The sequence below is a fragment of the Canis lupus genome, chromosome 21 (genome assembly GCF_048164855.1).
Source record: "Canis lupus baileyi chromosome 21, mCanLup2.hap1, whole genome shotgun sequence".
Lineage (NCBI taxonomy): Eukaryota > Metazoa > Chordata > Mammalia > Carnivora > Canidae > Canis > Canis lupus.
The window spans coordinates 2,516,254-2,530,564 of record NC_132858.1 but is presented as its reverse complement, the minus strand read 5'-3'; the positions used below and the strand labels follow the sequence as shown (position 1 = coordinate 2,530,564).

Sequence of the window (14,311 nt, the reverse complement as noted above, 5' to 3'; positions counted from 1 at the left end):
GATTAATCCCTTTTTAAAATTGGTAAAGGCCGTACTTTGGCGCCATCCTGAGGAGATACAGAATTAAGTCTGGATAGGAGATTGGTACCCATTTACTTAGGTAGGACAGATTAAAAAAAAACCCCAATTTTTTCAATGTCATGAGATCTTATAATCAGTTATTTAAGATGGGATGGGAATTGGTGGACATGAAAAGTACGTGTTACTATTTAGAGAGAAATACCATGTGGATTTTAATTTATGAGGCGTAAATAAATTCTAAGTAGATTACAGACTTAAATTATAAAAATTAAAGCATGGGGGAAAATTTAATTTTATTAGATCTCTGGAATTGAGGAAGAACTCTTTAAAATTATGAAGAATAAGATTGTCAGGGAAAAGTGATATAGATTTGAATACTTAATTTTATGCCTATTTAAAAACAAACTGGAGAAAATGTTTCAGTGATTATAGTACACATTAGGATAGCATTTTTGTGTGTGTGTGTGTGAAGAGTGACTATATTATAAGATACAGGTCCCTGGTAAAGGAAAAGGAAATTAGCTGATGAACCAGTATGGGAGAAAGTTTGGTCCAGCTAGCAATAACAGATATGAAAGAAAATTAAAATAATGAGCTACTGTTAAATTTTAAAATGTACTATTAGGTATCCAAAAGAATGCAAAAGTATTGTGTATATAAAAGAATACCTAGAACTTATATAGATAAGGTGTAAAACCTCAGGGTGCCCGGGTGGCTCAGTTGATTAAGTGTCTGCCTTTGCTTGGGTCATGATCCTGGGGTCCTGGGATCGAGCCCTACATTGGGCTCCCTGCTCAATAGGAAGTCTGCTTCTTTCCCTCTGCTCCCCCTCCTGGCTCATGCTCATTCTGTCTCTCATTCTTGTTTTAAAATAACTAAAGTCTTTTTAAAAAGTACAGAATGTCAGGGCACCCAGGTGGTTCAGTGGTAAGCATCTGCCTTTGGTTCAGGGCGTGATCCTGGGGTCCTGGGATTGAGTCCCACATCAGGCTCCCCACAGGGAGCCTGCTTCTCTCTCTGCCTGTGTGTGTCTACCTCTCTCTCTGTCTTTCATGAATAAATAAAATCTTTAGAAAAAAGTATAAAATGTCCAATGGAATATTACTCAGCCATTAGAAATTACAAATACCCACCATTTGCTTCAACGTGGATAGAACTGGAGGGTATTATGCTGAGTGAAGTAAGTCAATCGGAGAAGGACAAACATTATATGTTCTCATTCATTTGGGGAATATAAATAATAGTGAAAGGGAATATAAGGGAAGGGAGAAGAAGTGTGTGGGAAATATCAGAAAGGGAGACAGAACATAAAGACTCTTAACTCTGGGAAACGAACTAGGGGTGGTGGAAAGGGAGGAGGGCGGGGATGGGGGGAATGGGTGACGGGCACTGAAGGGGGCACTTGACGGGATGAGCACTGGGTGTTATTCTGTATGTTGGCAAATTGAACACCAATAAAAATAAGTTTATTATTAAAAAAAAGAAAAAAGTATAAAATGTCATATAAACATCATAAACATATTACCCTACTTAATATCTAGAACCAGAATTGGCAAATTTTTTCTGTAATGGACCAGATAGTAAATATTTTAGGCTTTGTGGACCATATTAATTACTCAGCTTTGCTATTGTAGCTAGAAAGCAGCTGAAGACAATGCGTAAATGAAGACATGGTTGTGTTTCAGCAAAACTGTATTGACAATTTTAGTTAGCAGGCCATAATTTGCCTAAGGGTTGTAGTTTGCCCATTCTGTTGTCTAGAACATTACCAGTACTATTTCTTATACCTATGTGGTTCTTCCCTATCCCATCTCCCTCCTGCCTCCCACAATAATAACCACTATTCTAAATTGTGCTTATTTTGCCTTTGGATTTTTTTTTTAAAAGATTTTATTTGCTTATTTATTTAAGAGAGAGTGAGTGTGTGAGAGAGCACGAGTAAGGGGAGCACGAGTAAGGAGAGGGGCAAAGGGAGAGGGAGAAGCAGACTCCCTATTGAGCAAGGAGCCTGATACAGGGCTCTATCCCAGGACCCCGGGCTGAAGGACGCTTAAATGACTGAGCCGCCCAGGTGCCCTTTGCCCTTGAATTTTTTAAAAAAATCATTACTTGTGTTTGAATCACTTAGTCTGTTGATAAGTTTTTAAAATTTTGAACTTATAAAAAATAGTATGTGGCCAACTTGTATTTTCATTGAGTGTTTCATTTCTTTTTTTATTTAAAACATTTTTAAGGATTTATTATTATTATTTTTTTAAAGATTTTATTTATTTACTCATGAGAGGCAGAGGCAGACAGAGGGAGAAGCAGGCTCCATTCAGGAAGCCCGATTTGGGACTCTATCCCAGGACTCCAGGATCATGCCCAGAGCTGAAGGCAAATGCTAAACCACTGAGCCACCCAAAGTCCCCAGGATTTATTTATTTTAGAGAGAGAGCCTGCAGTCAGGGTGAGGGGTAGAGGGAGAAGGCAAGAAAGGATCTCAAGTGGACTCTGTGGTAAGTGGGGAGCCCAACGTGGGGCTTGATCTCATGACCTGAGCCAAAAATCAAGAGTCGGATGCTCAACTGACTGAGCTACCCAGACACCCTTTAGTGTTTTATTTCTGAGATTATCTGTATTACAGTGTGTAGTTTAGTTCACTCATTTTCATTGTAGTATAATTATGGCTTCCGTGAATATAACAGAGTTTATTCTTGATGGAATGTGAACTTTTCCAGTTCACATTGCTATTATGAACATTGCTGCTGTGGATATTCTAGTTTATATAGGTATATGGGAGTCTCCCAAGGGTATGTGCTTTAAAAGCAGAATTGCTGGATATTAGAATTTGTATATTTTTAAAAAAGATTATATTTATTTATTCATGAGAGACACAGAGAGGCAGAGACATAGATAGAGGGATTTGATCCCAGGACTCCACGATCATGCCCTGGGCTGAAGGCAGACCTCAATCACTGAGCCACCCAGGCATCCCAGAATTTGTATATTTTCACGTTTACTGTATAACGCTAAATTGTTTTCTGAAATGATGCTTCCAATTTATGTTTTCTTCATCAGTGTATAGAGAAATTCCCATTGATTCATATCCTAGGCAATGCTCAGTGTGATCAGACATCTAGTTTTTGCCAAATTAGTGATATAAAATAGTATGTCATTGTGGCATTAAATAGCATTTCTTTGGTTACTAATAGGATTAAATATCTTTTCCTATATTTATTTACATTCATGCTTTCTTTGCTCTGCAGTTCCTATTCATGCCTGTTAAGTTTTAGATTGGGTTTGTCTTTATCTGCAGTGTATAGATCCTCTATGTGTATTTTAAGATAGAAACCTTTGTTAGTTGTATGTTACAGATATCTTCTCCCATCTTCTGTCTTTTTTTTTATGGTGCCTTGGTTTTAATGTGGTTAAATTCATTCACGTTTGATTTTATGTATTGCTTGAGTCTTGTTTTAGAAAATCCTTTCCTTTCTCCAGAAATATACCTACATACAGGTGCTTCTACTTATTTTAACATTTAAAAAAATGAACAATAGAAAAGCAAATGGATGATGAGTAGTAATTGCTAATGAATTCAAGTGGGAGTGTGAAGGTATGGCAAGGGAGAGAGGACTTGAGGCTTTGATAATTTGTTTTTTTTGATGACTGTATTAGTAAAATTCCTTAAAAATGAGATTTCTTGAAAGGCTATCAAGTAGACTAAATCCCCCAGGATGAAAACCAGGGGAAGGATATTCTCCACTTTCTGTTCTGGACTAAGCAGCTCTTAATCACGAGGACAGAAGGGAGGAGACAGTAAAGATACGTGCAGACAGAGGTCATGGGCGGCAGAAGGTGCCAGACACAGTTGGGACCTTCCCTCCCCTCACTTTGAACTGGCAGATGTTGAAACATTTTATACTCCGCTTGGTTGAACAAGTCTGTCTAGCTGACTGTTTTCTTCTTCATGGTCTTGTGAACAGATATTGCCAGTGAATTCAAAGAGCAGCTTCAAACCCTGATACCATTTGTATTAAACCCAGCTAACTTAATGGAGAAGGAGATCAATGGCTCCAAAGTCACCTGTCGGGGGCTACTAGAGTATTTTAAGGTAAATATGGATTTTAATTGTCAGAATATTTGACTTTTGGTAAAACTGATCTAGGTTGTAAACTAACTTGAATTTTACTATTTTAAAGCTTAGGGATGATTTTCATGGGGGAGATATTGAGAGGCATTTTCAGAGCCTTCAGTGTCCTTCCAGGAGTGGGCCACTGGGTGGCAGTATCGGTCTAAGAACCAAATGGATGTTCTTTGCACTTTCTTAGAGGAGTAATTACTGTGGCTAAAGGAAGATTGTTCCTCAAGGAAGATGGTGTGGACAGGAGGTGGTTAGGAAGTTGCTGTGAGTAGGAGGAGACGGCACCTAGATGTGACACGACTACCTCAAGGCGGATGGTCACTGTGCCCACAGGTAGTGGTGAGGCCAGTGTGCATGGGGAATCTGGTGGGACTCCTAGCCTTGGTAGTCTCGTGCTGCTTGAGAACATATTTAGTTAACTAAAAATGCTAACATGCACTCAAAGGTGTGTTGTGTTTTTGCTAATTCCTGGGTGTTGATCTAGGTCTTTAGGAAAATGCAGTTGTATATTACTTTCTGTAACTTAAAGTATGATTAAATGTGACAGAATCACATTTTTCATGAGTGTTTTTGTTTCTATTATAAGGCATATATTAAAATTTATCAAGGAGAAGATCTGCCTCATCCCAAATCCATGCTTCAGGTAAGCAATTCTTTGACATCCTAAATGATACTGTTTGATTACTTGCTGACCCATGCACAAGCAGCAGCATCCTTTAAGAAGGGAATGCAGGGTACCTGAGTGGCTCAGTCAGGCATCTGACCCTTGATTTTGGCTTAGGTCATGATCTCATGGTCCTGAGATTGATCCCCTAGTAGGGCTCTGCACTCAGCGGGGTGGTCTACTTGAGAATTCTCCCTCTCCCTCTTCCTCTGCCCCTCCCCCCACTCATGCACACGCTCTCTCTCTCTCTCTCAAAAAAAAATAGATTAATCTTTAAAAAAGAAAAAAAAAAGGAGAATGCTGTTGCTCTCCCTGCCTGTTAATGCTGAAGTGTGTTAATTTTTAGTACATTTTTCACCATTGTTACTGCCTTCTGGGTGTTAAATACAGAGTTAAAGCAGAAGGGCTCCTCACTGGGACTATATCCCACCAAACATACTGTGGATAGAACAGGCCCAGTTATATATATATATATATATATATATTTTTTTAATTTTTGTTTATTTATTCATGAGAGACAGGCACAAGCAGAGGGAGAAGTAGGCTCCATGTAGGGAGCCTGACATGGGACTTGATCCAGGGTCTCCAGGATCACACCCTGGGCTGAAGATGGCGCTAAACTGCTGAGCCACCCGGGCTTCCCCAGGCCCAGTTATCTTAAGCAAATTATTTCCCTGTTATCTGCTGTCTACTTTAGTAGAACATGTCCTGACATACTTATTTACTACTTACTGGTCAGGTTTTTTATTTTCAATGACTTTTATTTTCAACATTTTGCTATTTTCAAGATGTCATTTTGATAAAACATAATTTCTGACTTTCTTTTTTTTTTAAAGATTGTATTTATTTATTCATGAGATACACAGAGGGGGGTGCGGGGCAGAGACATAGGCAGAGGGAGAAGCAGGTTCCACACAGGGAACTTGACATGGGATTTGATCATGGGTCTCCAGGATCATGCTCTGGGCTGAAGGCGGCGCTAAACCGCTGAGTCATCCAGGCTGCCCAATTTCTGACTTTTATGTGCAAAACATAAAGCCGTTTACTGCCAGATATTTATTTCTTTAGTAGCAAAGCATTTTCACAAAGGAAGCTAGAGTTTAAAATGCATATAAAATGTTTTCTCTTTTTTTTGACCCATGTCTATTTCTTAACACTTAAAATTATTTTTTTTTCTTCTTTTTTTTTAACACTTAAAATTAAAGCAAAGGGAATGATACTTCCAGAGATTTAATTTATAATAAAGACTTATGTATCAGAACGTTTTTTTTTTTTTTGGGCAGAAAATTTGGCGAAAAAGGAATATTTTATCTCATACATTGGGCTATATGGAAACCTAAAAAATGGCAGAAGGATCCTAAAAAAGGAAGAATGGGAGTAGGGTGAGAGGGAATTGGCACTTGGTTATTTGTGGAAGAATGTTAAAGAGAAGGGATTCAGAGTTTATGCTTTCTTTTCTTATTATAAGGCCACCGCTGAAGCTAACAATTTAGCAGCTGCAGCCTCCGCCAAAGACATTTATTACAACAACATGGAAGAGGTATGCCAGGCGTGTGTTTTATTCTGATGTAGCTATAATGTGGGCCTGTGGCTTACGGCAGAAGCCCAGACTGACCTTGTTTAATGAATCTGAAGATGACGAGACAACAAAACTGTGTTCAGCCCCCCCTGGTAATTGGGGTCTTCTGGTTCTTTCCGTTGCTAAGTAAGGCTTTCTTCCAATGCAGTTAATGCCACCCTCCTTATTTCAGTGCACTTTTCAGAGGAAGTAAACTCAGACTTTATTGGTCTTGGTCATCATTTTAAAGTTAATTTCTAATATCTTAAATATTTGGACTTTTTCAGTGTTTTCACTTGTTTTATTGGGCACTTGTTTTCAAAGAGATCTTCAGTATGTTATGTCTTTATTCTTTTTAGGTTTGTGGGGGAGAGAAACCTTATTTGTCCCCAGACATTCTAGAGGAGAAGCACGGTGAATTCAAACAGCTTGCTCTGGACCATTTTAAGAAGACCAAGAAGATGGGTGGGAAGGATTTTAGCCTTCGTTACCAGCAGGAACTAGAGGAGGAGATCAAGGAGCTCTATGAGAACTTCTGCAAGCACAATGGCAGCAAGAATGTCTTCAGCACCTTCCGAACCCCTGCAGTGCTTTTTACAGGCATTGTGATCTTGTACATAGCCTCAGGCCTCACTGGCTTTGTTGGTCTTGAGATTGTGGCCCAGCTGTTCAATTGTATGGTTGGACTGCTGTTAATAGCACTTCTTACTTGGGGATACATCAGGTATTCTGGTCAATATCGTGAGCTGGGTGGAGCAATTGATTCTGGTGCAGCGTATGTACTAGAGCAGGTAAGTGGTGTCAGATGACAAGGCTACAGGTTGATAGGACAGATATCTGTGTTTTTATTGTAGAATATTTCCATTTGCAAGAGTTTCATGGTGAAAGAAGGCATAAGAAGTTTCCCCTGGTCATTTTTTGTTTTTTGATAGGCATTACGTTGTATCCTCCTCCTTTAGGATATTGATATTTATTCCTAATATTTTGTTTCCATGCCTAAAAACTTCCCTCTAATGTGAAAAGTTCCAACTTAGATATACTGTGTTACTCATGGGAAACTTCTAACCACATGCTCTTCAGATACAATTCCTGTATGATTCAGGAGCTTTGAGATTTTTCTGTTTTGAGTTCTGCTAATGGATGGCATCTCTTTCACTTAAAATCATTCAGAAAACCAATGGCTTTTGACATTGACGTGATCTCCAGGTGTACAGATCCTTGAGACACTGATTTCCTTTTCTGAGTACCATGAACAGATGGGTTAGGTCAGAATTGCGTGAGAAACCAAGAGGGCTTCCAACCCCACCACCGTAACACAGCAGAGGCGTAGCTGACTCTCTTGGAAGTCAGCTGCTGTCACAGGCTCCCCTGACACCTGTATTTTCATTTCCTGATTTTCTGGTAACATGATGTAGACAGATTTTTTTTGAGTGTGTGTGTGTGTGTGTATTTATACACACACACACACACATATATACAGATTTTTTTTGAGTGTGTGTGTGTGTGTATATATTTATACACACACACACACACACATATATATATATGAGTTCAATTTGCCAGCATATAGCATAACCTAGTGCTCATCCCATCAAGTACCCCCCTCAGTGTCCATCACCCAGTTACCCTAACCCCCCGCCTACCTCCCTTTCCATCACCCCTTGTTAGTTTCCCAGAGTTAGGTATCTCTCATGTTCTGTCACCCTCACTGATAATTCCCACTCATTTTCTCTCCTTTCCCCTTTATTCCCTTTCACTATTTTTTATATTCCCCAAATGAATGAGACCGTAAAATGTTTGTCCTTCTCCGATTGACTTATTTCACTCAGCATAATGCCCTACAGTTCCATCCACATTGAAGCAAATGGTGCGTATTTGTCATTTCTAATGGCTAATATTCCATTGATACATAGACCACATCTTCTTGATCCATTCATCTTTCGATGGACACCGAGGCTCCTTCCACAGTTTGGCTATTGTGGACATTGCTGCTATAAACATTGGGGTGCAGGTGTCCCGGTGTTTCACTGCATCTGTATCTTTGGGGTAAATCCCCAGCAGTGCAATGGCTGGGTTATAGGGCAGTTCTATTTTTTTTGAACGTTTATCTCTAAAGTCTTTCTTTCTTGATGCTGTGTTATATTTTATTAACTTACCTGTTGAATAAATTGACTCTTGCAGGCTACTTCTCATATGGGTAATTCCACTCAGACCGCTGTGAGGGATGCAGTTGCTGGGAGGCCACCTGTGGATAAAAAAGCTCAGTAGCATCTTGACAAGAGGATTCAATGAGAACGCAGTCAGCCCCTCCTGATTTCTGGGTTTCTGCCACGGCCACAGGTCCAGAGGAACGCAGGTCTGGGATCACCCAGGAAGAGCTGAAACTCAGCAGTAATAAATTAATAGACCTTTCCCATGGCTTCAAATTCTTAAACATTTCTGTTGGAAGCATTTCTTTTCCTTGCTGATATAGATCCAAGCCTGTGTCTGTTTTATTACTCTCTGCTTTGTGCACTTTATGGGGGAGAAAGCTAAAGGAAAAAAAAATGCAAATATGGTTTTAAATCCTGCATGTGTCACTTAGTGCCTTTTAAGATTGAATCCAGGCTTTTGAAGACAAGGATAGCCTCATGAAAGATTGCTGTTTAGTGGTGAAACCTGTCAGTTTCTTTTATACTGTTACCATTTAAAAATGTTTACGAAAGTTGCAAAAGCTTCAGAACAAAAGACTGAAAATGACACCATTACACTGTTATTTAAAGTCTTAAAGAATCTTGCTTGCCATATAGTGTGGAAAACCACATTCTATTTAAATCCATCATACACTGAAATTTATGGTCTTTTACTGACAGGCTAGCAGTTTTGTTGGAGCAAACTCTTATTTTTACCTTCATTCTTGTAGCTTCTTTTTAGAAAAGAGGCCAACATGCCTTGAAAAGCCAGAGTGGCTCATAATGAAAGGAGTGAGCTTGATACTTTAAAACAAAACAAAACAAAAAAACCCTGAGTTTGATGAACCATGTGACATCTGATAAGTCATTTGAACTTGTGCCTTGGTCAGATTCACTCTTTGCAGGTTTATATTCACATATGTATTATATATAACTCATGGTTGTTACTTGTGAGGTCTAGTTTTCAAGAGTTCTGCGTTAAGAAGATAACTTTATTAAGGATTAAAGGAAAGACATTATTACCAAACATTATTGTCTTTAGTTGTCCTGTTTCATGTGGCCTAGGCAGTAAGTAAATCAGGTCTTTATCCAAAACATTTATTTGCATTCTCCTATGCACAAATATTTTTAATAATAAAGCTAAAATTGTCAGTTTTGTTTAGTGAGTCTTCCTTTATTAACTTGACTAATCTGGAAACTTTCAAATAGCTTTGGCTTAGTGAGGACCAAAGTCCCACCCAAATATGGATAGTATCTAGAAGTATCTAAGTAATCTTTTTTGTTACCTTGATTGGGTGAAAAAACATTTTATCTGTTAGTTGCCTTTTCCTTTGATTTATAATATAATGGTGAATTTAAAGATTTTTAAACTTTTAAAGATTGCCTTGTAAGTATTTATGTAAGCATTCAGGTATGAGAATATTAATTCTTAAGGTAATTTTTGTTGTGGAAGGGAGATAGGAAGGCTTAGGCAAAACCCAAGTGTTGATTCTATGTATATGAAGTCTAAGTGGAAAGCAGAAAAAAGAAGCATGTAGTCTCTGTATCAAAGAATTTTCTTTTTATTACTTTAACATTTCACAACAGAAGTATTTCTGTAAGTCTGAATTAATTCCAAGCATTTTATATTTTTTTATATCTACATACCATCTTGCCCTGAAATTCTTGCTATTTTATTCATTTGCCATTACATTTTAGGAAAATTCCTAAAAACTGTTTACTTGGATAACAGTGATGCTCAGTTTGACTGTTAAATTGAAAGCTTCTCTTTGAAATTTTGGTGCATTTTCAGGTGGCCTCTCATCCTCTCTTATGTTTATACTTATTAGCTAAAGGCTTTGCAGATGTGAGATACTTGGCTTTTAATATATTGTAGAAGCACATTTATAGATTTCAGAATAATTGTCTAGAGTGATGCCTTTAAAAGGTGAGAAAAGGATGATCTAAAACTTATTTTAATACTAAAGTATTAGAATTTTTAAAATAAAACATGTGAAAGTGTATAACTTAGTGAAATCTTAGTATTTAATTACTGTTTAAATTCACCATTTCTGTTTCAATCTTAAAGAAATAATTTGGTTTAATTGTCCTGGGGAAGCCTTATTATTTTTGTCTTTATTAGTTAACTTATTCTGCCTCTGGAAAGTGTTTATAAAGCTCTCTCAGTGAAGATCCTTAGTGAGTTTTTGTTGGCCTATTTTCTTTATTTTTACAGTAAATTGGTAGTTTTATATCAAGTTTTTCAATAAAAGATGCATTCTCATTGCTGGCCTTAAAGAGTCCTGGGGAGATTTATAACCAGGGTGAAGAGAATATCTTTTACCTCTTAACTTCCCTCAGCCTTTAATTCGTGGGTCAGAAACGGGTTCACGCTGAAAGTGTGTGCTTGTTCTATGTTGCTCTGCCACTCCTGACCAGCCTTCTCATGCAAGCATTTATGGTTTGCACATTTCTAATGGTTATATGGGGGCATATTCCTATTAACGAATAAGAGGAGGTTCTCGGAATTTCTATGAAAAGTATTCATTTCAGGAAAAAAAAAATGTTTTCTTAAATCCAGTTAGCTTTTTATAGTAAAAATAATAGAATAAAAATTTCAGTTCTTTCATGAGTAATCTTTCTAGATTGGTTTGTGGATAAAATGAGGGCAGATGATCATGACTGATGATCAGCATCTTCAAAGTCATATCCTATTTTAGCAATATACCAAGAAGTCCGTTCCATGGAGGTTTATGTATTAATACCTACTTTGTACTTGGTAGAATGCTTATGGAATATTGTTTTGCTTTATCTGCTTTCTCTTTTCTCTGTAACATGAAGTGAAAGGCTTTAGGCAAACAAACTGCCTTGTTACTGGCAGTGTGTTCTTAGCAGGTCATATCCAGTATTCTACCTAACTTACAAAAGTGGTGTTTTGGATAGTGTGAGTTTGGATGGGTGTTTATGTATTATGGGCAGATTACAGATAAGTAGGTTGACTTAAGCCCAGGCAAAAGTGACAAAAAATAAAAAAAAAGGGTTTATTTTTTCCTTTCTTTTTCTCTTTTTTTTAATGATTTATATGGAAGTCTTCATAGGACTTCCTCCCCCACCCCACATAGAACTATTTAAATGTAATTTAGGATGATTTAGGATGGCTCCCATCCAAGGTAGCCAATGTGGGCTACATCTTTCTGGCTTACATTTAGATCTGACAAAATTTTAATCAAGGAATAGGGCATAATGAAGACAAACTTCAGTCATGAAAGTACAAATGATTAGTGTAACTGCTTTTTTAAATGACATTAAGCCCATTGTAAGGGACCATTTACTGTGATAGAATAGTTTTCCTTCTGTCCTTTTATAGTTTTGGGTAGTGGCTCTCATCTACTTTGGAGTGCCTCAGACTTATTTGGGAGGTTTGTTTAAAGCCATTCAGACTCCTGTAACTTCTGTCAGGGATTGCCTCAGCGGGTCTGGGTTGTGGCCCTGGAATCACCACTTTGATAGGCAGTAGTGCAGGTAGCTCAGAGACCAGTGAGATAGACTGCTCTGTGGGATGGCAAACTGCAATTCACTATTGTTTGGAGGCAAGTGGACAGATGGACAGCTTCTACCTGAGGCTCAGAATAGGTGCTCTGCTACTGGAGACTATGACTGGGAGTTCATGTGTTCAGAGTAATAAGGGCGATGTCTTTCATCTAGAGGATTAGCTAAGCTCATTAAAGCTGTTTTTCTAAATTACAATAACATAGTGCCTTCTCTGGAAAAAGAATGTACAAGTGTCCTGTTTACTAACAAGTGTAATTAGGATTTTAAAAACCCACCTTTTGAAAGTTTTTCTTTTAAAAAGCAAAGTTCAGCACTGTGACTTGAACCCCTCCATCTTTTCGTGCACAGAAAACCTTAAGCCATAAATAAAAATAATAACAAAAAGGATGGAGAAGATAACTTTGAAAATTAGGGACAGAGATACCCAACAACAGGAACTTTTCAAAACAGGTCTAAAAGCAGAAAGATTTCAAAAGCAGTTTTCTTCCTTGAAAGGAATTTAATGAGCCAGAACTAAAATTTAAATGTAGTACTCTTATAACCAAGGAAACATTGCAATTGATTCCTGAAGCTTTCTAATTTAGATGGCTAAATGCTGCCATGGACTTAAGCCTTAAAGGGGCCAGTATTAATCCTGAGCATTAACAAGTTTTCTTTTTCTTTTCTTTAAAAAATTATTTGTTGAAAATTCTTTCTCCTAGACTCCTGCCTTTGAACGGCTTTAAAACTTAATACACTTTTTAAAAAGTGCAATGGGATGAGATTACGCTACTTTATTAAAAGCATGTTTTCTGTTTCTTAGCTGTGAGGTCATTTAATTGAATAAAGATCATAGCACCATGTCTGTATTGTTTTTTTTCTTTCTCTGCTCTTTAATACGGGAAGGTCTATGAAATAGGTTTGGGCTTGGCAAAGTGAATAGGAAATCTAAGGGAGGGATAACTCTGTGTCAAAGGTGGTAGTGGTAATGTGGTTCGGGTGCATCACCTTTCTCTGTCCTGCGAAACAATACTGAACAGTCTTACTAGCATAGTGCTGGAGGAGGCCATGGACTTGAAGATGTTGCTTAAAATCGAACACGTTTTATTTACAGTAACATGGACATGTGAGGACCCTTGAACTTGTGACACTTCGATTTGGTTGCCCCATCTGGTTAAATGGTTCCTCTTTGGGAGTGAGTGAAGCTCTATCGAAAGCATTCCCTTTCACTGGTGGCCTTAGAGCCAGTGGAGAGGTCGCATTAAAGTTCCCAGATATTGACCAATTGCTAGATAGAGCCCATTTGGCCCTGTGCTAAGAGTTCTAGTATGTTTCTAGTTTGAAACATATACTTGGAGCGTTCAGTGGCCATCCCTCCATCACTCCATCCCTCCCTCTCTCCCTGATGGTGATCCTGTGTTAGGTGCCAGGCTAGCTGTTGCACATGTGTTCATCACCGTATCATTTGGGAAGGTGCAAACGATAGAATATGAAGAGTACGGTGAGAACTTGGGGGCTACCATCAGAGTGTTAATGCCTTCATTAGCATAAGCTGGGGAGAAGGAAAGACAAGTGGGGAAAGTGGGTGTGTGTGGATGGGGAGAAGTCAAGCAAACTATGGTTTGTCAGTGCATTGACATTCTTGTCTTTGATAACCATATATTCGCAAAGATGAGTTCAACCCTAGTTAGCTTAATTGAAGGAAAAGCAATTGTAAGTGAATGTCTAGGAGCAAAACTGTCAACAGGCACTGAAGAAACTCAAACATCAACAAGGCTATTATCTCAAATATATTGGCTGTATTCTCTGCTTTTCCAGATGGATTTCTTTCATGCTGTGGGGGAGGTAAGGCACAGATTACAGGGTTACATCATACTACTTTTATGTCTCCAGAGGAAAGGGCTATTTACTTTTTGACCCATTGCCTATTTAAAAATGTGTGTACACATAGCTGCAACTTAGAGAAGGCTCCTGATTGGCCTGGCATGGGTCATATGTTCAGGGTCCATTGTGATCGCCTGGGGGCTGGGCCTTGATAGCTGGACCAAGGTCACATGTGTCTTTAGTCAGGGTGATGTGGACTGATTTGGCGGGTCCACCAAAACCACAGTCACCAAGTGAAAGACCGCTAGGCAAACAAAAACAAATGTCCACTACAGTTCCCAGTTCCCCAGACTGTTGGGCCATTTAACAGAGTGGGATTGAGAAAGACTGGAACATTTCAGGAATGTTCTTTCAAGGGGAAGTATGGTGGTTATGCTGCA

General features: G+C 38.4%; 1 protein-coding gene across 4 annotated transcripts in view; it reads left to right on the top strand.

Moving 5' to 3' along the window:
• Positions 1-12,910, top strand: part of ATL3 (atlastin GTPase 3) — a 56,968-nt gene extending 44,058 nt beyond the window's left edge. For all 4 annotated transcript variants that reach the window (XM_072789608.1, XM_072789609.1, XM_072789606.1 and 1 more), the window contains exons 9-13: positions 3,987-4,114; positions 4,731-4,787; positions 6,277-6,348; positions 6,726-7,157; positions 8,548-12,910. In XM_072789608.1, the coding sequence (XP_072645709.1) occupies positions 3,987-4,114; positions 4,731-4,787; positions 6,277-6,348; positions 6,726-7,157; positions 8,548-8,634 (776 nt within the window). In that variant the 3' untranslated portion in view covers positions 8,635-12,910. The remainder of the gene's footprint in view (positions 1-3,986; positions 4,115-4,730; positions 4,788-6,276; positions 6,349-6,725; positions 7,158-8,547) is intronic.
• The last annotated feature ends 1,401 nt before the right edge of the window (positions 12,911-14,311 follow it).